Source organism: Melospiza melodia, chromosome 1 (assembly GCF_035770615.1).
Source record: "Melospiza melodia melodia isolate bMelMel2 chromosome 1, bMelMel2.pri, whole genome shotgun sequence".
Taxonomy (NCBI): Eukaryota; Metazoa; Chordata; class Aves; order Passeriformes; family Passerellidae; genus Melospiza; species Melospiza melodia.
Window position 1 is genome coordinate 164,960,149 of NC_086194.1, and position 22,847 is coordinate 164,982,995.

Consider the following 22,847-nt stretch of genomic DNA (forward strand, 5'->3'; position numbering starts at 1 on the left):
TCATCACAGCCTTTGTGTGCTTTCAAACTGTATGTGGACATTTCCCCAAATATTAAAATGTAGCTTAGTAACTTTCTGGGGCTTTATTAAAATATGGCTGTCGTTGTTATTTACAGAAATGGCTTTGCAGCTAGCAGTCGATTAATCTTCATGTGCAGCCTTGTTTGCTATTGATTTCTGAATCATGGGACGAAAGGGTAAGAAGGCTCATACTGATTGTGCATGCAAGTGTCCTATTTTACTTTTTGTGCATGGCAACAAAGCAGAATTGATTTTTGGGGAGTGAGGTAAGATTTCCATTATGTGATTAAATGCATGTCTCTGGAAATGCCAGGGTGAGCTCCTTTTAAAAGTCTTTTGACTTTCCCTTTCCTTGATTTATGGACTTTCTTTCCCACTGTTGGCCTTTATGAACCTCAGTAGCTCTCTAGGGAATCATGTTCCTTGCGGATTGCTGAAGATTAAAAATTAGCTGTGTATACCACTTTTGGCTTTCAAAGAATGCTATTTCATTTCTAGGAAGCTACATTATTCAAGATTAACTCATGCAAGAATTAGATATAAATTAATAAGAGGGTGGGGTAGGTAGATGAGTGAAACTCTTCCAGGTCTTCTGAGAGTTCAGGAAGCATTTGGACAATGCTCTGAGGCACACAGTGTGATTCTTGGGGCTGTCCTGTGCAGGGCCAGTAGTTGGATTTGATCTTTGTTGCAACCCTTTGGAGTCAGAATATTCTACAATTCTATGATTCCTAGTGTAACAACTTGTAGATCCCAAAACTTCAAAAATGATTGGTGCTTGTGTAACTTGTGTCCTGCTCGAGGTCTGTTGAAGGTCTCAGTCCTTTCAGTTTTCAAGAGCACAGTTGTGATTCTAAATTGTACTTGGACCTGTTATAGTATTTGTTGATAACAGTCTGTACTTTGGCTGGAAATGGGCACCCTGAGTCTTTAATTGTGCTTTGAGAATGCTTACTCATTCCTTAGCAAGAGAATGAGAAAGGAATTCCAATCTAACACTAAGCTGTATAATTATGCTAAATCAGTGCTCTTTCCTGATTCTTTTGTAAAGCTGCTAATGCATAAGGAAATCGGTGAAGATAAAGCTTCATGGCGATTTTGTTACAAGTGCACTAACAAATACCCAATAATTTATGCTATTAAAAAAAAAATTCCTGTGTTTGTTAAACTAGGATGTAACTGTGTAATGATTGGGAAAGGACTTTAGGATGATGATACCCTATTTGTGAACTTCATATGTAATAAAATATGAAGAGTTATAATTGATCTGTGTCTGACATGATTGAGCTGGCAGAGTTCTCTTGTCTCATAATAAATGCAGTGCAGGCTGTTTTCAAGAGTTTCTAGGTGCTTGTGGTTTTTCTATTAAATGAGTTTGTGGTCTATTACTGACATTGGTTTAGACATGAGCTTGAAGTTCTTCAGAACTGACAAAACATAATTTGTGCAAATTGAGTCTGATGTTGGAATTGCAGTGCGGTTAGAAGTGCTGGTTGTGGGCAAGAACTGCTGGATTGCTACAGAAACCAGTGAAAACCTGTCTGCCCACAGATGTCCTGTCTGGTTTCTACAGAAAGCTGAGGCACTCAAGATTTACTGCTTAACAAGATGTAGTTATTAGATGTAAGATGTATTATTAAAATGACTTCTATGTGTCTAGATGCAAAGCTGTCTCCTCCACTGACCATCTTCTAGACTGGCCAGTTCAGTCTGGTGGGAAGCAGAAGTTGTGGTGGAAAAGGGACTTGCAGTCTTTAGGTACTGAAGGTGCCCAGAAGAGCAAATCACTGTGTCTGTTCCTCTTTAACTGATTAGACATTACAGGAAGGAGAAATTGCTTTTTCACCAGCTGGGATATGTGGTTCTAGATGGGGATATGTTCCACCCTTCTATCCCACTGCCTGGGAGAAGAGCTGCATTTCAGTTCTTGGGGAAACCTGAACTCAAGATCAAGTACTCTTTAGAGCTAATGGGAAAGATAACAACCATGAGAATATTTTATAATTCATATTGACCTAGAAGGGTTTTTTTCAGTGAAACTGAATGTCTTTCATGTCTATGTTTAAAACTGGGTTGCATATACTTCTCTTTGCTGGAATGTTCAAAAGCTGCTCTTCTTGAGGGCAGGATGAACAAGGTAAAGCTGTTTGCAGAGAAAGGAAGACATGAATACTGGAGTGTATTGGCAGTTCCAAGGACCTGTTCTTGATAATATGTAAAGAGATTTTTTTTCAAATTTTTGATTCCATATTCTTTTAATGTTCTTTTTCTTTTAATGTAAACACGTATGTTTCCAAGTCCAAGTTGCAATATCTCATTTTGTAAATGCTTTCTGGAAAAGTTAACCAGTTAGAAATAGACACAAGCAGAGCACTTAATTGAAGATTGGTGATATTTAAACAAGATTTTTAATTCTGAAGCCAAAGTATCCTCTGTGACTGTTTTCAAAGTAACATTACAACATTTTTGTTTAGCATTTTATTTTTCATTAATGTCAATACAATTTAAAGACTTTTGTTACTGAACAGGAACAGATGCTTTGTCGTGTTTTGAGCTCTGTGTATGTGCCTCAGTGGAATTGCTTCACTGTTTTCTCAGCTGAATATCACAGTAGGGTTCTCCACTCTTATGTTACTTTCTGTGTACATTGTATGTGTGTGCAGGAAATAAAACATGTGTAATGTGGTCTTGAACTACTTGTGAACAGAGCATTTTTCTTTTAATTAGGAAATGTTTTTCAAAATCTGTGCAAATCTATTGAAGCCTGTTGCTGGCTTTGCTCAAATGAAGGTAAAACTTGTTTTTGAAGCGCTGGTCATGCTTATATTGGTATTTGGGATGTTTTAATAGAAGAAAGCATCTATAGAACAACACTCTTATGTGTCCTATAAACAGGTCAGTGCTTGATGTTCAACTAGTTAAAATCTAGTTTCCTGAGCTAAGCTTATCTTCTCTATTAGCTTTGAGGGTTCCAGAGAGAAGGCCTGTGAACCTTTGCTTCCTCACCATCAGGACTTTAAATCATGACATTCATGCATGTTTCACTCCAAAAGCCTTCTCGTGCCTTGCTTTTCAAGTGGCAGTGTGGTACCTGCTCCCCTGGTCTGTCTCAGCCCTGGGGTTTGGGCAGGTGAGCTGCCAGGCACCATTGGGCAGGAGTGGAGAATTAAATCCTCCCAGCCCACCTGCTGCAGTGAGGAGGTGACACAATAGTTCTGAGCATCCATTTTTCTAAGGAAAAAGATGGGCAGCAGCATAAGGTTCTGGGAGTTCTTACCACTACAGCTGTATTCCTTCCCTGTGGATTGGATTACGAAAGCAAACTGCATCCTTTTAAGAAAATGGAAAAAATTTTCATGTGGCTTTACGTTCAGGTTTTTCAATGCCAAAGCTTCAGGTGCTTTCCTTCTAAGAAGACTTGAAACCCTGGTGGGCGCTTGCTGACCAGTTGCTCATTGGTTTGAAGTGGCTTGTTCATCTGCCCTGTCATCTGTAGGGCAGGTGATAGTTTATCAGTGCCATCCTTACAGCTCTCTTTAAATAATAAAGTCGTGTAGTATTGACAAAATCTTCATAAAATTCTCAAAGTAGAGAGTGTTTGACACTTTTCCATCAGTTTCTTGGTGTAGGGAAACAACAGCTTTCAAAGCAGAAGACACTACTCTGTAATGCAGATTTCAGTTGACCAAGAAGATAAAACTTTAGACATCTTGGCAATTTTCCTATGTGTCAGGAGCTATTCTAGTTACTCTTGGGATGCTGACCTTGGAATTAAAACAGCTGCTGTAAAACAGAACTGTTTATGGTGTTTCAGTGACTGTGTTCTGAGATGCCAAGTAATCCCTATGTGCTGCTGCCCTAAGCTTGAGAACTTAAAGGTTCAGTTAATTGTAACTCCTAGATCTGTGCTCTTGTCTAGCTTCCCATTGATTCCCCTCTCATCCTCAGGTATACAAAGGGGTGTTCCTCTAAAGGCAGTAGCTTAATCTACATGAGTTCCTGTAGCAAAACAGAAGTGAGCAGCAAGTGTTAAAATAACTTTTCCTTGCTGGAAAAGACAACTCTTTTCCTTGCTGTGTCCAGTAGTATGAGGAGATGCAATGGAAGGGGAATTGTGGAACATCTAGACCAGAAATTTTAAGACTAACTGGGCATGGGCAGGAAGGCACAAAGAAAGTCCCTGTCTGCTGTGCTGCCTGGGGTTGGAGCTGAGAAGAGAAGGTCTGACCAGCTCAAGCATCTGGAGGCTTTCTGTAGCCTGGACTTAGTCCAAAGTACTGAGCCTTTTAAACAAGTTTATATGTTCTTACCAGTAGTTGGCCAACCTGCTGATCAGAAGTATGGTTTGAAGGCTCCTGAGGCAGGCAGTGACCCTTTTGGAATAGGTGTACCTCTGGCAACCCTCTAGAGCTGCTTCTTACTCACCTCTGGCCACCCTGGAGATAAGCTGAGTGTTGCTGCTTGGCTTGTTACCTTTCAACCATGCCCTGTGCAGAGTCTTTCCTCTCCTTCAGTGTCTGTCTCAATCCAGAGGTGCACCAGCCTCTTCTGGCCTTGTGTTTCTCCCCAACCTGCCACAAAAAGGGAACAAAGTGGTGGGAGAGGTGCAGGTGTGGCAGCCCCTCTTCTCAGTGGAGTGTTTAGCGAATTAGGTGGCTTGGCCTTTGAGCACACATGGCATTTACAGTGCTCTTCTCTGTCACCTGCAACTCTCTTCTGCGCCTGGCAAGTGTTCAAGGATGCAGCATTCTGAAAATGACTCATCTGGGTAAGAGAATAGCTTGGGGCCACAGTAAAAGCGGGCTTTGAGCAGAATTGTCTGCAGCTCAGAGGCTGCTTTATGCCAGAATCGTCACTGTGCTGGGGATTTTCCATTCCCTGGTACCCATGGATGCTGGGAGGAGCCAGGCATTTGGACAAGCAGATAGGTGGGTTAAGTAGCAGGAGTAGAACAAGGGCACTGTGATAATGCCTCTCCTTCTTTACCTCTTTTATTCAGAATTTAATAGCAGGTAAAGAATGTCCTGCTGGCTCAGAGTGTTACTGGATGTGCTCAGTGGGTGTTTTGGCAGTGTCAGGAGTCTGCTCCATGCTCTGCTCTTTGCCTGGATGGAGGAACAAAAGCAGTTCATGTTCTTCAGAGAGCACACACAGCACTGTGAGCCTCTCTTCCACTCTCTGTTTCCTTTAGTCCATTCGTTTATTTACTTCCCATTTTTCACTGATTTATAAAACACCTTGTTACAAAATCGGTATTTGTTTAGAAATAAAGGTACAATGAAACAAAAACTCTGTGTTTTTTTCTGTTCACTGGATTTATCACCTAGAACTCATTTCCCAACTGCAAACTAAATCCTGAAGGCAGGAATGAAAGCTGCACTTTGCCTGTTCATTTTTCCCCTGAACAGATTATCAGTGCCAGCTGTGAGGAAGAGGGGTCAGGGAGATTTATGTAAATGTCTCTTTCTTGTCTCCTGAAGTCTCTTTTTTGTATTGCTGCAGTGATAGAAGTCAGAGAAATAAATGACATTGGCCAGCTTAGTAGGAATATAAGTAAGGACAGGAATTAAGAAGCAAAACTCATATCATAGAGCTTCTTCCATGGGAACCAGATTAGTTTTAGGTAATTTTAGTGCTGTATTAAAAATAGAGAGTGACAGTACTATCTCAAAGCAGGAAAGGAAGAGGTTGTCTTGAGGAGAGCAGAAATGAGCAAATAAAACAAAGTTACTGTGTGAAACCAGCAAAGGTGGGGGAAAGGAGAGGTACTATGGAAACACTGGCAGTGGTAGAACTTAAGGAATGCAACTGGAGAACCTGACGTAATGGGAAAACTTTCTCTTAATGCATTAAAGGTCTGCAAAATACACTATCCCAAAAAGAATATCTTGCTGGGGATTTGTTCTAATTGCTACTGGCTCTGGAAAGAATACTTCATTGAAGAAGCTTGGTGGTGAGCATTATTTGACTAGCTTGGGGTTTTTTCTACTTCTTTTTAGTAACTTCACGTGCATTATAATTTCTTGCTTCATAAAAAGTTTACATTCAAATTATTTTTACATGCTTTTCACCATAGCTAAATGTGCATCTCTCCATGCTGATTCCAGCACACAGTGCTCTGGGTTTGGAGAAGAGTGGCTGGAAAGCTGTCAGAAAAGGACTGGGGGTGTTGGTCAGTAGTGGCTGAACATGAGCCAGGGTGAGCCCGGGTGCCCAGGAAGGTCAGTGGCAGCTGGCCTCTATCAGCCACAGTGTCCCCAGCAGGAGCAGGGCAGGGACTCTCCCTCTGTGCTCAGCACTGCTGAGGCCACACCTCAAACCCCGTGCGCAGTTCTGGGCCCCTCACTGCAGGAAACACATCGAGGAGCTGGAGAGGCTCCAGAGAACAGCAGAGCTGGGGAAGGGGCTGGAGCACAAGTGTGAGGAGCAGCTGAGGGAGCTGGGGGTGCTCAGCCTGGAGAGAGGAGGCTCAGAGAGAACCTTATCCCTCTCTACAGCTGCCTGGAAGGAGGCTGTGCTCAGGTGGGGCTTGGTCTCTTCTCCCAGGAAGCAAGAGACAGGACAAAGAGGAAATGGCCTCAAGTTGTGCCAAGGGAGGTTTAGATTGGATATTAAGAAAGGAATCTTCACAGAAAAGGTGGTCAGGCACTGGGATGGGCTGCCCAGGGGAGTGGTGGAGTCACCATCCCTGGAAGTGTTCAAAAAACATGTAGATATGGCACTTCAGGACATGGTTTAATGGTGAACATGGTGTTGGTTCATTGATGGTTGAATTCCATAACCTTAGAAGTCTTTTTCCAACCTTAATGATTATATGATTCCAGTTTAGGAGAACTCTTGAAGTCATATCACACCAGAATTAACTTGAACTTTTTAGCTTACTATGATAAATTTTAAGGAGAAAGCTGTTTTTTTTGGGGTGTAGTTTTCATTTGTTTCAAATAAACTGAGCACTAAAATATTTTAAAAAATAAATGTAGAATAGTCAAACCCAGGTATGGGTGGAATCTTCCTCATTAGGTGTTACTGCAGGTTTGCTGTCATGGGGACCCAAAGTGCACATCACAAGAGGAATATCCTGTTCTCAAGACAAAAATTTCATCTGCATTTTGGACATTTTCTTGGGTGCATTCTGGTGGAGAGAGGCTGGGAACCAGGCACTGAGGAGTCCGCTGGCTTTGGGTGAGGGGAGGAGAGGCTCCTCTGGGGGATGAGGCTTCATCCTCTTCTTCCTCTCTGAGTGATGAGCCCCCTGTGCCCTCTGGGAGTGCATTCCAGGGACATTGCAATGGCTGAGCCTGCGTCCTTACAGCAGCTGCTCTTTTTATAGCAGGTTGAAGAATATTTTTAATTAACTCCCTTATATGGCTGGAATAATTTCCTTGTTATAAAATGTCTGATCTCTTTTTTATAGTGGAATGAGAGTACCCTTGAAAGTCATTTTGGTTCTGAATTAAATGCATCAACTGATATTAACAGTTCAGAAATAACCCAGTATAGTAAGTGGTTACAGTTAAAGTGTTATTTTATGCACTTTCATCAGGATATTTGAAAGAAATTTATTTTATTTATATTTCTCATCTCAGATACAGAAAAATAAGTAAAATGGAAGTTAAATGTATTACAGTCAAATTTTTACATAGTTATATTTAAGTACATTGTACAACCAAATATAATTCTAATATTGCTGTGTTGCTTGATATTAGCAAAACATGCATTTCTCTGTAGAGTGAAACTTCTATGTTAATTGCACCATTTTTGATAAAATATGATTTTTTAAAAAAAACTTGGACAATTGCAAGTTAGGAATGACCACATCCAAGCTTGGGAGATAATAAAAATATTCAGGGAGTGAACATGAAATCTTGTTTCAGGTTATTAATGCTCTGTAAACAGTTGACAACAATATTAGACAACATGGCAAACTATGAAAGAAATTCCATCATTAGATAAAACAGATTATTTCTTTTCCTAGGTTTTGATAGAAGAAAATGTGGCAGTTTTAAACTCAACTGGCAGAACTTAGTCTTTTATATTTTATGAAACTTCTGTTTTCCTGTAATTTTGTATGAGTAAGATACAGCATAAATATTCAGGCAGACTATTTTGAAATACAGCTTTATTGTAATGTGATTTTTCTAATTTACAACATAGGATTTCCTGTAGTAAACAGTGTGGAGACACTTTCTGTGCAGCTCAGTGTTTTCTCGGAGTTTGTTAGCAGTCATCTTTTAAGCGTTGAAAGGGTATGGAATTTTTATGTAGTGGAAATTATTAGCTGTGTTTTTATTAAAAGCAGTACTTATAATTTCCAGGGTTTATAAAAATGTCCTTATGCAAATCCTTTATTTGTGTATCCCAAGTGGATGTAACGCAGGAAATGAAAAAATAAAACGCTGGAAAGTAACTTCAGAATTGCTTAACTGAAAATTGATTTTCTACCTGCTGGATCATAATCATTTTAATGATTTAAATTCTGTAATCCTTGCTTCCTAAACTAGGAAGTGTTAGTAGAGATAATGTTAATTTCATTATTTTTAGATTGTTTCTTTAATCTTAGATGTAAACCTTTCTGTTTAAGTAAGTCTTTTTGGTCAGTAGTCTGCCTTAAATACATTACTCTGTATCTGTTCTCTAGGAAGACCAAGTGAGTAGGTTTTGCTAAAATATTTATCACTCTACAGTGATATGTGACAGCTGTCTGAGGATAGTTTTACCTGAAACTACATGGATTTTTTACTTCTAGTCAGAGAAATAATGAGCTGTTTGTTCCAGGCGAGTTGAAGTAATGAAACTGTCTGTGCAGTTTCATTGGGGGAATGCGTGTGAATCGCACATTGACAATATATCTTTTATTCTTTGCTCTTTTCCTGTGCCTGGCCTTGTTACCAGAATTTGATCCTGAGGTTTTTCACGTGTTAGGTGCCTTTATGCAGATGTCACCGAGCTGATCAGATAAGCTTACAGTGTTGCAGAGCCCTGGTGGGAAGGAACTGCAGCTGTGTGAGTGCGAGAGGGAACATTTCTGGGAAAGGAGACAATTCCCCCAGAGTGAATCCATAGCCAGGATGAGGCAGTATGTGCAAGTTCCAACTGTTGAGCAAGAAAAAGCCTATGATTATAATTCTGCTTTTCAGCCGAGGCCATGTATGTGTTTGGGTAGGTGAAATTACCATTTTCTGATGGTGGGGCTGTGTCGTACTGCTCTTGTGTAGAATAAATGTGTGTAAAAAGAAGTACCTGTGCAGCTGGTAAATGTGTACAGTTCTAACATGAAAAATGCAGATTATCAGACTTGTTTAGCAGAAGAGAATGTGCATGTTTGAACTTGATAAAAATCTCACTATTGGAGAAGCAAACAATATTTTTTAAACTTTATACATTAACTTTCACATTACAGTGCAAAATTCTCGGTAGATATTGCTTTAACCTCTATATTTACTTGCATAAAATGATGTAAAGATGTGTGCAAGGGGGAGGCCATTAAAATGTAAATTTTGTCTGACATTAAAAAGAAATTGCCATAAGATTTTTCCTCAATAAACCTGCATAAAATCGAACAGCTTTTTTTTTTATTTGTGTTCTATAGACCTACAAAAGTCTGTTTATGTGAAATGAATGTGTTTATCCAAATAAATTTTTATCTGTGTTAAATTGCTATCCGAGAAGCAGAGAATCCATTTTCAGTTGCTCAGCTTCTATCCATCTTTGACAAGATTCATCTTTTTGGTCTATGTAGTAAAATGTTCCTAAATTTTATGGGTTACTTTTAATGTAGTTTGTTGACTTGATCTTGTGGTGCTTTTGTTCTGTTGTCTTTTTTTTTGGTTGTTGTTGTTTTTTAAATATTCATACATTCTTTAAACCTTTTCCTACGATTTTTTTGAACCTTTCATGCTTATATCAAAATGATATAACTGAGCAATGATTAGTAGTTTTCCCACAAAATCTGTGTCGTGACTGTTAACTATTCTGGTTTTTGATTTAGGTTGTCATTTATTTCTGTGTTGTTTGGAGTGCTTGTCAGTTTTATTTCTGACAGTACTCTGCTTGGAGGCTGAAAACTTTGACAGATCAAATCTCATTTTCTGATACTTGAATGTTCTGTTTAATGTAGGAAGTTCTTTTGATGGTATTAACATCATAGATTTTTAAGTTTATACTTCGATGATACAGAATTTTTGACAAGTTTATGGGGTTTTTTTTCCATGTAAACAGTTCTATAATTAAATACATAGCAATGTAAAGATGCTACCAAAATCCAAGATGAAGAAGAAATTTCAAGTCTTATGCATACTTACTGTTAGGCCTTTTTTTGGTGTCAAAATTCAATATGTTCTATAAATTTGGAGAGCAGTATTTCAAAAGAGCAATATTATGTTTCCATTAAGTGAAACCATGTGGTAAGGCTGTCAGAATGAATTGGTACTGTTACCTGATCTTTTTTATCCATCTCAAAGTAACTGGATTCAGATTTGTGTTAAATTTATGTAATTAACACAGGTTTGAAACACCAATTTAAGATTTAAATTGCAGTTCTTTGCAAAGATTTTCTTCTTCTGTCACTTAAAGAGACAGAAAATAATTCTAAAAAGTATTTTGATTGCCTGTCTTGCAATATTTTAGATTGTTTTCCTTCTCTTATGTTTTTGGTAGTTGCATGCGACAGTTATTGTTAAAATATTTTGTTATATTTTGTACTGGTCAAACATACTGTTTACATGGACCAAAGTTAATGGTCAACCATGAGGTAGAAAACCAAGTACAGAGTACTGCAGAGTTGCATACCTATCTCAAAAAATACTTAGCAATAATATGTGGGGTTTGGTGGATTTTGAAGGTCTTACTTGAATTTCCCAATATGGAGTGGTATACAAGACACTGATACAGTACTCCTTTCTTACTATGATTTTCCTTACTCCTAAAATGTTGCATAGCATTGCTCTCAATAGAATATTTTTGTAGAACTGTCTAGATTATTTCTATTTTAAGTAGGATTTTAACCTATTTTCATACCTGCATTTTCCAGCATATTGAAGAACTTTGATTTTATCTACTTCATTCCTGCAGCTTTTATGTAAATGTTGATTTTTACATTTGTTAGAGCTCCATGAGTAAGACATCAGGCAGGAGTGATATGAAGAACTTGACAGTATTACAAAGTACCTTTAACAAAAAAATTCTCAATATTTCAGTTGGTCATTCCTTGAGTGCTTTTTATTTTCATAATTATGTATTGAAGGAATGAGTCAGTGTTGATGTTACTGGTGGTACAGGATTCTTAATTCATAAGCTGGGTGCAATTCAAGTCCATTGGGAAGAACCTTGAGTTAAGGCACAGTTTTAAAATCATAGATCTGTATTCAATAATTGTCTGTGATAAAATAAGTGGCAAGAATTGCCAAAGTATGAGCAGAATACATTTTTTATCCAAGAGACAATAGTATCAGAAAGCAGATGTAATTGAGGGAAAGTGTCTGTTCCTATAGAGTCCTGTAATTAAAACTGAGCACAGTAGGTGAAATCTTTGTTATGAACCTCCCATATGTTCTGATAAGGGTGGTTAAAAACTACTAAGATTACTTAAATATCTTAAGTAAAGAAATACAAGTCTTGATGCTTTTGCAGAGGAATTGTAGTCATCAAAAGTTTCTGCCAAGATACCCTTTATTGTTTGCATTCTTTACTGTTTTTAGCAGTGTTGAAAGATTTTTTGATTATGTAAATGGAAATCTTTACTAAGATGTTTGTAAGGTATTATCTGCTCTGAATCTTTCAGGTGTTGCTGCTTGAAAGACAGAATCTGCATTAAAAACAAGGAAGTCTACCCTGATAAACAGTAGAATAGATATCTAGAAACTCTTTTTTTTTCTTTTGTGCTGAGTTTTAACCTAACTCCAAAGTTCTAGTAGTTCTTAGTGCTAGAAAAAGGACCAAATAATGCTTTGCAGGTTTGTTACCTTTTTAAAGCACTTTTAAAATTAATAAAATTGAAGTTACATGCATTGTTCTGATTATATGGATTAGTAGTAGAGTAGAAATGAGATCAAAAAATCTAATTTCTCTGCTTCAAGTGACTGTCATTTCACTGATGCCTGGTAGAAGGAAGGATAAGTGACAAGAAAGGCAGAGAATGTTTTGTATATTATGGTTTATATTGGTTTTTATGGGTGCCTTTAAAACAAATTTCATTTTTATTTTCTATTTTTTTTAGAATAATGCACATAATGCACATTTGGGTGTTTTGAAACAGTCATTCATAGTGAAGATAAGCCTGCAAATGAAGCAGCTTTGGTTTTAATATGACTCAATTTTAAAATGCCTTGACTTTTCTGCATGTTTTGAAGTGTGGATGGCAGCTGCATTTCTGGTACCCGAGATCCTTGCACATTTTCTCGTGTATTCCAGTGTGCCAGTCATTTCCCTTATTGACTTACTTCTACTTACTTTCAATTCCCTTGGTTTTTGCTTTCTTGCTGATAGCAAGCTGAAGTCAGTGTTATCTTCTTCCTCCATGCTTGTCAGCTTGTCCCTTCAATGAGTCCCTAGGAGTGCATCCTAACTCCCGTTGGGTAAATCTCTCCGCAGGAGTTTGCTGCTGCTGTGCTGCGCTGCGACCTCGCTACAAGCGGCTGGTAGACAACATCTTTCCTGAAGATCCAAAAGTGAGTCATGCCTTTAAAATTTTAAGGGATTGATGCTTGAAAATCTGTGATTATACCTTGTGATTTAGCAGGTTTTTTTTTTTTTTTTATTTTCTTTTTTCTTTTTTAACATTTTATCATAAATTCTTCTTTAGCGCTTAATAGCTTTAAGATAGGTTAGTAGAATAATTTATCTGGAGAGGGATCCATGGAGATCATCTGGTCTAATTCCATTTCCAAAGCAGGGATGCACACTGAAGAATAAAATTAGTTTGTTTTGCTCAGAGAAAAAGATATTTCATTAAACAAGGTATTCTGCTGCAGAGGTAGCACTTAACTTCATCACTTTTTAGAACCCCAGACAATTGCTTTCTTGTGGTTGCAGGTGTGAACATTTTCTGGTTTTTTACAGGGTTTTAATTGTTTAACTCTTGACTTACTGACTGTGAACATTTTTATAGCTCTGGTAGGCTGTTGTGACCCAAAAAGGTTTTTCTGGTGTGTGTGGTTTTTTTTTTAATTTTCCAGATACTCGTCTACAATTTTATTTTTTCATTTCACTGTAACAGTCTTGGAGCTATATTAAAGCCTAACTCTTACTCTCTGTGAAAATAAATAACTTCTGTTTACCATGGAGGAATACATGTGTCTATACATAATCATTTGACAGTTCAGACTGATCAAGAGCTTATGTTTCTGCTGCTCTGTTTTTTTAAGTGTATTACCAAATTTTTATATCTTTTGTTATAGTAGAAGTAAGCAGCACAATCAGTATTTGTGTAATATTTGTTTTATGTTTACAAAGTATGTTGGCTTTTTTTTAAATGATGATGTTACTCAGTGCCAGGTATTATGTAAGTGCATAATAGTGGCTTTTAAGGAAATTTTTTCTGTGTATACAATATATTGAATGCATGGAACAGTATGGGTTTATAGGTTTATTTGTTCTAATCTAGTTTTTGATACAGATGTAGAAACACCTGGAAATGCTACAGCTGTAGTGTTTTAGTTTAATAAATTGACTCAGTGGCGCTGGGTTGGCACTTCTTAGCCTCTGCTTTGGTTAGTATTCATTGGGTCAATGGAGGACACAGGCCAGTTCATGATGTTTCCCTTCAGTTGCACACTTTCTCTATAGTATCAGAAGATTTGCTTGATAAAATTCATTAATCAATAATTAATGTCTTAAAAGATTTAAGTAATTTATTTGAAAAATAAATGTTTATGAACTTCCAGGGGAAAAAAAAAGACAAAAAGTCTTATCCTGTTTACCTGATAATTATGATCATAACCTCATCTGAGCATATCTGTGTTACAGTTCATGTTGGAACTAATATCTGAATCTTTGATCTTGCTCTGACAATTAGCTCTCAGATGCCTGGGCGCCAGCCTTGTTCAAGATATGACACAGAAAAAATAAAACATTCAAACTACAATATTAAATATTTAAACTACAATCTTGCTTGTGTATTTTATCAAAATTATGCATTGAATATACTTGGTGGGGGGATGGGAAGGGAAAAAATTACATTGTGGTATTAGGAAAGAAGTGTGTCTTAGAACTGGTCACATATCTTACTACAAACCTTCTCTTAGAATACTCATTCCCTCACAAAAAAAGGGTGGAGCAAGCTAGTTGCTTCATTTCCTTTAAAAATATTTTAGTTGTTTCATGTTGCTGATTTTTAAGCTAAGGTTATGGCAGTTTTGCTCAACAGTTTTGGATTTTTTTTCAGTAGCTTATTTCCATCTGTAAGGCTCTGATTGCTCTGATCTTTAAATATTAACTAGAAAAAAAGGAAGAACACTTGGAAAGCTTTATATTTCCTATGAATTGTTTAATTTTCTATTTTGTATTTCTGTTTCTAGGATGGTCTTGTTAAAGCTGACATGGAGAAACTGACTTTCTATGCAGTTTCAGCACCAGAGAAGCTGGATCGAATTGGGGCTTACCTGGCAGAGAGACTGACCAGGGATGTGGCCAGACATCGCTATGGGTAAGGAGAGAAGTCATTAAAAATAGATGCCAGCAAGTCATGGAATTTCATCATGTTTGTTCTGATCAAGTCTGGAAAGCAAGGCAGACCCAGTCCCTTTGTGGTCAGTTACCCTTGTCTGACTGCCAGGCTCCCATCCAGCTGCTCTCAGTCCTCCTGCTCAGCCAGATGGAGAAGAAAATAAAATGGAAAGCTCATGGGTTGAGATAAGGACAGGGAGATCTCTTTTTCCCCATGATGGAACTGAGTGACTTAACTTGGGGAGGATTGATTTAATTATTGCCAATTAATGACAGAGTGGGATAATGAGAAATTAAAACAGAGCTTAAAACCCTCTTTCCTCCAGCCATCTTTCTTCCCAAGCTCAACTTCACTCCCAAGTCCATTTCCTCCACCCCACCAAGCAGTGCAGATTCGGGCTGGGGACTGTGGTCAGCTCATACCATCTTGTGTCTCCTGCTACCCTGCTCTGGTCTTGGCTCTGTCCTTGTAGGCAGTGCTTTAGGAACTGCTCTGGCATGGCTTCTTTGCTCAGGGTGCAGTCCTTCAGGACAGGCTGCTCCAGCATAGGATCACAGATACTGCCAGAAAAGCTCCTGCAGGGGCTGCTCTCCATGGGGCCTGTGCCTGTTCCAGCTGGGCCTTTCTGTGGGCAGCAGATTCCTTCAAGGCACAGCTGCTCCAGCTGGTCCTCCATGCTCGGCACTGTGGATATCTGATTACCTGTGGGCACTTCCAGTGTCCTTGAGGGGCTCAGGTTTGGGAAATTGGGGGTAAGCCTTGGAGCTGGCTGTGTGTGTCATGGGGACAACTCCTGGTTCTGACAGAAACCACTCCTGCAGCCCCTTGCTGACAAAAGCTGGCTATGTAAGCCCAAAACACCTTTGAATGTCAGTCAGGATATAGGAAAACAGCATTATCTTTCTTTTCAGCCCTTTTGGCTAAATCAAATATTTAAGTGAGTAATATTTTAAGTCTAAGAAGTGGCAGGAATTGTTAAAGAAAATCAGCATCCATTACAGACCACCATTTTTTGGCCTTCATGACATCCAAAGCTGTTATTATAACTTTATAGAAAGGAGAAATGGCCAGCACTCAATTCTGTACTTCCCTCCCTCCTACACAACCCCATCTCCTCCCAAAAAAAGAAAAAAAGAGAGAATATGGATGTAGAAAACAGCTCCAAGGGTCATTTTTATGCAATGGGAAATACACATCTTCCATTCTTTCTTTTCTATTTTTTTGTGGTAAGATCCTAAGTTGAACTAATTGAGTTAATGATAAATGCAATACATCTTTATGTGTTTCTCTAATTAATTTTCAGTTATGTTTTAATTGCCATGGAGGCACTGGACCAACTTCTAATGGCTTGCCATTCTCAAAGCATAAAACCATTTGTGGAAAGTTTCCTTCATATGGTGGCCAAGCTTCTGGAATCAGGCGAACCAAAGCTGCAAGTCCTTGGGACTAATTCTGTGAGTAAGCTCAGATGCTAAATCAAATCAGAGTAAATCTTTGCTTTGAAAAGTAGTTTGAGAAGTCTTAAGGGGTCTGCCAGTTGACATCAGTTGGAAGATGCTGTCTGTAGCAGGGTGTATCCTTTGGGCCTAAACACAGAGCAGATACCAGCTGGAGGCAGATAAACTGTTACCCTGCAGTATCCCAAATTCTTTTGATGTGTGGGCTCATTCCCTCCAAAAATAACTTCTGGAAGGAACAGGAAAGCTGTGCTGTGAGTTCACGTTTTGGGTCTTTAAGCAGCCCTCCTGGAGCCAGTATATAGGTAAGACAGAATTTTGTTTTCTGGCAGCTTAAGCTACACAGAAAGATTCTTCTTGGCTGAAAAGTAGCTTTGAGTATTGCAATCTCACCCTCTTATCAGCTTAAATATTTCAGGATTCAGATCTAGGCTTGAAGGGCATAACTAAAAGTGTCAAAATGAAGATTTAGAGATCCAGCTTTTCAATTAGAGTGATGGGTGCAATCAAGGGTATAGCTCTGTAATATTTGGCTTCTAACTACTGTATTTTCCAGCTGGTAAAATTAGAATCTCGTAAATTCCAGGATTGTGATGTGGACTGTTTTCACTTAGAGTTATTGCTTTTACATGAGTACAGAGTACTTGCTTTTCATGTAAATGATTGCCATTGCTACCAGTGGGGATTTCTTTGTGGAATCAGTAAAGATGTTGGGCTTTTGGGTTTGGTTCCCAGCTGATGAAATTAAATGGAGTTGCAGCTCAGGAAGACAGGAGGGCACAGTATCCTGATGTTACCCCAGAGCAGGATTTCTTGTTATGGTGAAATAAAGAGAGTTTTGCTGTAATGTAGGGTAGAAGTGTCCCTTGTTCCCCCACTAGAAGGGCAGCTGTACTGAGTATAACAATATCTGTATCTCATAATACATATAAAATTTTGCTTATTCATTTAAATATCATTGAGCCAGGCTACCCTGCTTCTTTTGATTTGTTTGTATAATAATGCCTGGGCAAGTCCTTTTAGGGAAATGACTTTGGAACTTGTTTCCTAGGCTGCTAAAGGCAAGGTGTGCATCACTTTCCAGTTTAAAATCATTGGTTAGTGCCAACCTCCACTCTGATGTACAAGGCATGTGTCACTTCAAAATGCATGTTACTGAGCAGGACTTCACTTAGGGTAATCTGTTTGGTATTCCTGTTGGTTCCTAAGTCTTTTATGAGTAGAGGAGATTAGGGACTTCCTGAATTAGGAGATAATTTGTGTTTGTCTTCTATAAAACTCACAAAAAAAAGGTTTCCCTAAATGAGAGGAGAAACTCTGTGAGGAGAGAGAATTTTTATGGCTCTTCAACAGCATTTCAAAACCTTATTTTAGCCTAACTCTGTTCATTTCCCTAGGTACCTTCTAGAGTTAATGAAGACAAAGGATGCAAGTCTATTTGTATTCACTTAGAAGGAACAAGGGTAACAGCTTGTCTGTTACCAAGGGCACTGCCTCACTGTGTTCTTAAATAGATTTTGTTACATTAACAAAGAAAGTTTACTGCCATATTCAGCCTTTTTTCTCTCCTTCAGAAGGAAATAAGCAAACAAACAAAAACCAAAAGGCAAGGGAGATGGTCTGGTGACTGAATAATGCTTCATGTGCTTAAGCAATGAACCACTTTGGAGTGTGAACTGGGATTGTCTACAAGAGAGGAATGGGTTGTATGTGAAGTAAATGTTTTTAACTGGTGAGAAGTCAGGCAGCCTTTGGAAAATTTTACATAGTATTTTTAGGAAACTCACTTTAAGGCCCCTACAAATTTATAGTCTGCTTACATTTAAAATATGTGGAGTATCATTGTGGCTCTAAGTAGATTTTGATTATTTTCTACCCAAAACTCCATTGATATAGAAAAGCAGTGTTGTCTTTGAAGTAAAATTCAAACCTCTTTAGTTGAGCTATAGGGTTTTTTCAGCCTTACAGATTTTGCTTTAGCTGTGATTGGTTAAAAGGTTAAAATCTCTGTACAGAATGTCTTTGGGTGGTTTAAAAGCTTGGAAAGATTTGGAAACTCCCACTGCCTTCCACTGTGGTTTGCTGACTTCCAGGTATTTGGTTTTGGGTGCAGAACTTACTCTACTTGTGCCCTGTATTTCAGGAAAAAAAACCCAAAACTTTTACTTAGATGTTTGTCAACTTAAATTAATTTTGGAATTTAAATTTCTTTTAATTTATAATAAAAAGTCAATTTGTTTTTGAAAAGCAAACCTGAAGATGGCTATTTTAGATAAATAATTGTTTAGGTTTTATTTATGCATTTTTAATCCTGATCTTCAGGTTATGTATAATTAATTTGTTGCATTTATATGTTGCATTTATAAATTATGTTAATTTATTTCCTACAGCAGTTGTTTGTTTGGTTTTTTTTAATAGCATAATTGTTAATCTATTTATATAAGGCAGATACTTAAAAACAGTAAAATTCAATAGTGAATATAATGAATAGGTGTTGAGATTTTTTTTATATAGACCAAATTTCAAATTGCTAATGCCTGTGAGGTTCAAAATAGCTTTTTATAGCATGGAAGATGTTTTTATAAACCATGTGCTAGGATAGCATATGCTGGTCAGGAAACTGAAAAAATGTGGTGGGAAAAAGTGGTATCTCCTTGGCTTATGTGTTAAGGATCTGAAGGCTGATTGCAATAAGCTTTTCCTTAGAAATCTATGACAATACTGTATTTCTCTCTCTAATTTTCTTGCAGAATTTCAGTAACTGAGTGTCATGTAAAGCATCTCCATTGCTCAAGTGCAAAGGATTAAATGTATTGCTTTGGTCTGTTGTGTTTTTTATTAGGACAGAAGTGACAAGCTTTAAAATCTTTCACCTTGTGGTCAAAATTTTTTGGAATAAGAGATCCAATTTATATCTATTAGTCTATATCCAGCTTATGTCTATTTCTGAAGTTTTTAAAGAAGGTTCAGAAAATTTCTTTAGTGAGCAGCTGGTCAAGAACAATTGGATACATGATAAACTTTCATCTTAAGGTATATTTACAAGACTCAGTTAAATAAAAAAATATTTTAAGCTAATTTGGAATGCTAATGAGGTGAAGTCTTTGTATTTTGTCAGTAACATATTGAGGTTTCATGCACAAAATAGCAGATAATATGTGGAACCCATTATTACCACATTTTAATTATGTACCACAAATACTTCTTTAGTTGATAAGGTGTTTCCTTTTATAAAGGCAGTTTCTTTGCAGAGCAGTGAAGTAATGATCCCATCAGTGACAGTGCTGAGCTTCCTGTGCATGAGAAGGTGGCTGTTATTGCTGGGTTTCATCATTTGTATTTTAAAGGAAGACAGACAGATTCCCAAGTGGAAAAGTGATCAACAAGTGGCTGAGACAAGACTTTCATATTTTTAGTGTTGGCTTTTAAAAGCAGTTGGTTTGGGCAGAACTAAGTGCATATGTATGTAAAAATAGTATCAAATGTCAACACTTGAAGTTAAGCTATGTCAGAATTCATATTCCCAGCAGGGTATTTACTTGTTTGCCTTGTCTCAGCTTGCTAATCTGGAAGAAGCAATGAAAATTTACCCTTATTGCAAGATGCTTCTTTCATTCCATGCACCAGTATAGAATTTTATGCTGGTAGTGATTTAATACACAATGGAACAATTCCTTTTCTAGGATGCCTCCTCTGTCTTTTTAATAGGATTTAAATCTCAGGGAGACAGATTAACACACAGCACTCTTTCTCATTTTGTGAGTTATTAAATTATCTTAGAAATTGTGTGCCTGCATCTGCTAGAATTTAAGTGCTTTAGGGTCACTCAAAGTTAAGTATTGCTTCCCCCACTCATACTTGTACTCTCTGGTTTTGCAGTTCCACACTGCTGTGACCCTGTAAGCCAACATTCCATTGCTGATTTTGTTACACAACTGTACATGTGGTGGTCAGGAGAATTTTTATCCAAGGGACACAAACTAAAATAGAATGTGAAATTTTCCATCCTATTCTGATAAAATTGAAAGTGTCAGGTGACCCCAGGTATTAATAAATAAACTAAATCACCAGTTTTCATTGCTGAGAACCTTGTGATCATTTTCATGCTGTCTTTGTAAAGTTAATGTATCCAGTGTGAAGTCAATGTATCCAGTGTTTGAAGCTTTTCTCTTCAGGAAAATTGAAGTGCTTGTTCTTCTGGCATTTATTTGTTGTAGTGCACACATAACATTCACACTTCTCATTAAGGCTGTGCTGTGTGGTTTGTAAGAGTATTACATTTATAGGAGATCATGACTTCCCGTGTGACAGTTTCATAATAATGAAATACAGTACCTTGGCCTGTGAAAGGTGATAACTGCCAGTATCAGCACTGTGTTTGAAACAAGAGAAGACAGACTGGGGAGCTCAGATATGAAAAAAATAATTCTCAGGTCGAGCTTAGTATTCTTACAGGGAGATACTTTAAGTAACATGACTCAAACTCAAATATGGTGCATGGTGATTATTCTTGAATAAAACTGACCTTCTTTAAAGACATCCAAGGCCCATTAAAAGTTATGATTTTTCTCCTCATGTATTTGCTACATAACAGTGATAAAACAGCATAAATGCATAGAAGAAATTTTGTCCTTGAGAAATTATAGGATTTACTCATAGGGCTTGCACAGTCTCTCTCTCTCTCCCTGGTAATATAATCCAAATTTCTCTACTCAGTCTGGAACAAGTATCTTCTGAATAAATAATATGTTTCTTCTTGACTTTGTGGTAGATTTATATGTTTTTATACGGATTGAATTTTATTGGTTTCAAAATAAATGGAAATAACATAGTGCCAATATAAGTTCCTTTCTGTACCTTCTGTATTATAAAATATAGAAGATGCTTGTACTGGTAACACTTCCATACGTTACCATAGGATGCTTGAAAGCATTTACTGTGAATGACATGTTTATATCTATAAAAGCTTTGTAAATAATCCCTAGGCAAGTGCTTGGACTTTCATAAGAGTTTTATCCTTTTTTAGGTTGAATAAGTGCTGTATTTGAAGTTTGTTTGAAAACATATGCTTAGGAGTAAAATATTCTGTAACAACAGTAACAACTCCACCACTGCAAAGTACAGAGTGATGTCTACTGGAAAAACTTAACATTTCTATGATGGAATGGAATTTTACACTTTACTGAATGACAGTGCACAACTCTAAACTGTTACCACAGAGAGCTTTCCTGTGGCCTCAATGCCCAGTCATCTGAATGCTAATCCTGGATTGTGCTTCAGAAATGCTGTAGGTTCAGTTGCGGAAATTGTTTTGTTGTAGACATGAGGGCATAAAAAACCTTTGCCCTTTCTGTATCTCTTACTGTGCATGCCATTTTGAAAGGTGTAACTTCCACATGTTTGTGTCCCTGCTGCAAAGCTGCCCCTGATACAGAGAGGTACTCAGGATGAGGGAGTCCCTGACACTTGCTTGGCCTAAAGTCATCATTTCTTCTTACAAAGCAGTTTCCTGCTACAATAAATCTTTCTGCTAGCAAAACAGTTATTAGAATGTATTAAACTTTGCTGTTGGGAGATCCTGTCAATCAAATAATTAATACTTCAGATAATAATATTAAAGACTGATACTAAATTAGCAGCATGAATTAATATTCTCACAAGCACTCAGTGCTTTGTCTTCTTCATACTTTGTTTCCATTCTTTTCCATGCTTTTATGGAGGTTTCTGGGTGAATCATTTGTCGATTTGAGCACTTGAACATCTGGCAAATATTAAGATAATATTGTGTGGGGTTTACTAAATCCTTGGTCTTGGTGCCTTATTGAGATGTAAAAACTAATGAAATTCTTGTCTGAAAAAAAAATCTATTTCTGTTTTGCTAGTAACAATTTCATGAAACAAGTTAGCAAGCCGCAGTACATATGAAGCATTTGCCAGGGTTTTCTTAGGAAGGAAATTATAATTTTTATAATTCACTCTATTGGAGAAAAATATGAGTGCTGTTTGTAGATCATCTTTCAGTCTATGGCAGTGGATCATACAGAATTAGATTTTGACTTCTGTCACTTTTTTACCACCTGAAATACAGGATATTCCTAACTGAAGGACTTGTAAAATGGACTCATACTACACAATTTTGCTCCGTTTTCAGTAACAGCTGAGAATGTAGTTTTATGAACTACATAATTTTCAGTTGTTCCTGTGGCTTTTAGAGGGTGAACTGGTAGTGCAGCTGAAAGGGATAACTGTTCTAGATAAAACAGAAAAAAAAGACTAAACAAAAGACTAGAAAAAATGGTAGGGTTCTTTCTTCTGAAATACACAGCTTTGAAAACCTCAAACCCTCCACAAATCAGTGTGCTGTAGATTATGCTAAAGGGCTTTGGGCCTCTCTGGATGTCTGTGGGTAATGTGCTGATGAAAGCAGGTTTTACATCATGAAAAATACAAAGGAAATGCCTCAGCCTGTGCTTAGGAATTGATAAAAATGGTGTGAGTAAAAGCAGAAGGATCTTAATGGAACATCACTCTGCTTCAGGGCAGAGCTGGCTTGGTGTTTGACCTTTCCTGACAGTGTTTTGTTTTGCTTTTTATTTCCCTGTGTAGTCTGTTCTTAGAACTGTCTGTGATGGAGAATCCAAAAGGTCTTTAGGCAGTCTGCTCACTTTAGGAAGGAGGGGTTTTAATGGCTCACCTAGGCTTTCCTT

The 22,847-nt window shown here is 37.6% G+C and overlaps 1 protein-coding gene across 6 annotated transcripts in view; it reads left to right on the plus strand.

The window, feature by feature from the left end:
- The window catches only part of EFR3A (EFR3 homolog A), a 75,341-nt gene that overhangs the window by 10,091 nt on the left and 42,403 nt on the right, over nt 1-22,847 (plus strand). For 2 of the 6 annotated variants that reach the window (XM_063174291.1, XM_063174292.1), the window contains exons 3-6: nt 117-197; nt 12,610-12,686; nt 14,535-14,662; nt 15,987-16,137. In XM_063174291.1, the coding sequence (XP_063030361.1) occupies nt 185-197; nt 12,610-12,686; nt 14,535-14,662; nt 15,987-16,137 (369 nt within the window). In that variant the 5' untranslated portion in view covers nt 117-184. Of the gene's footprint in view, nt 1-116; nt 198-9,053; nt 9,181-12,609; nt 12,687-14,534; nt 14,663-15,986; nt 16,138-22,847 lie in introns of those variants that run through there. The other 4 variants (XM_063174273.1, XM_063174284.1, XM_063174300.1 and 1 more) reach the window with 2 other exon arrangements.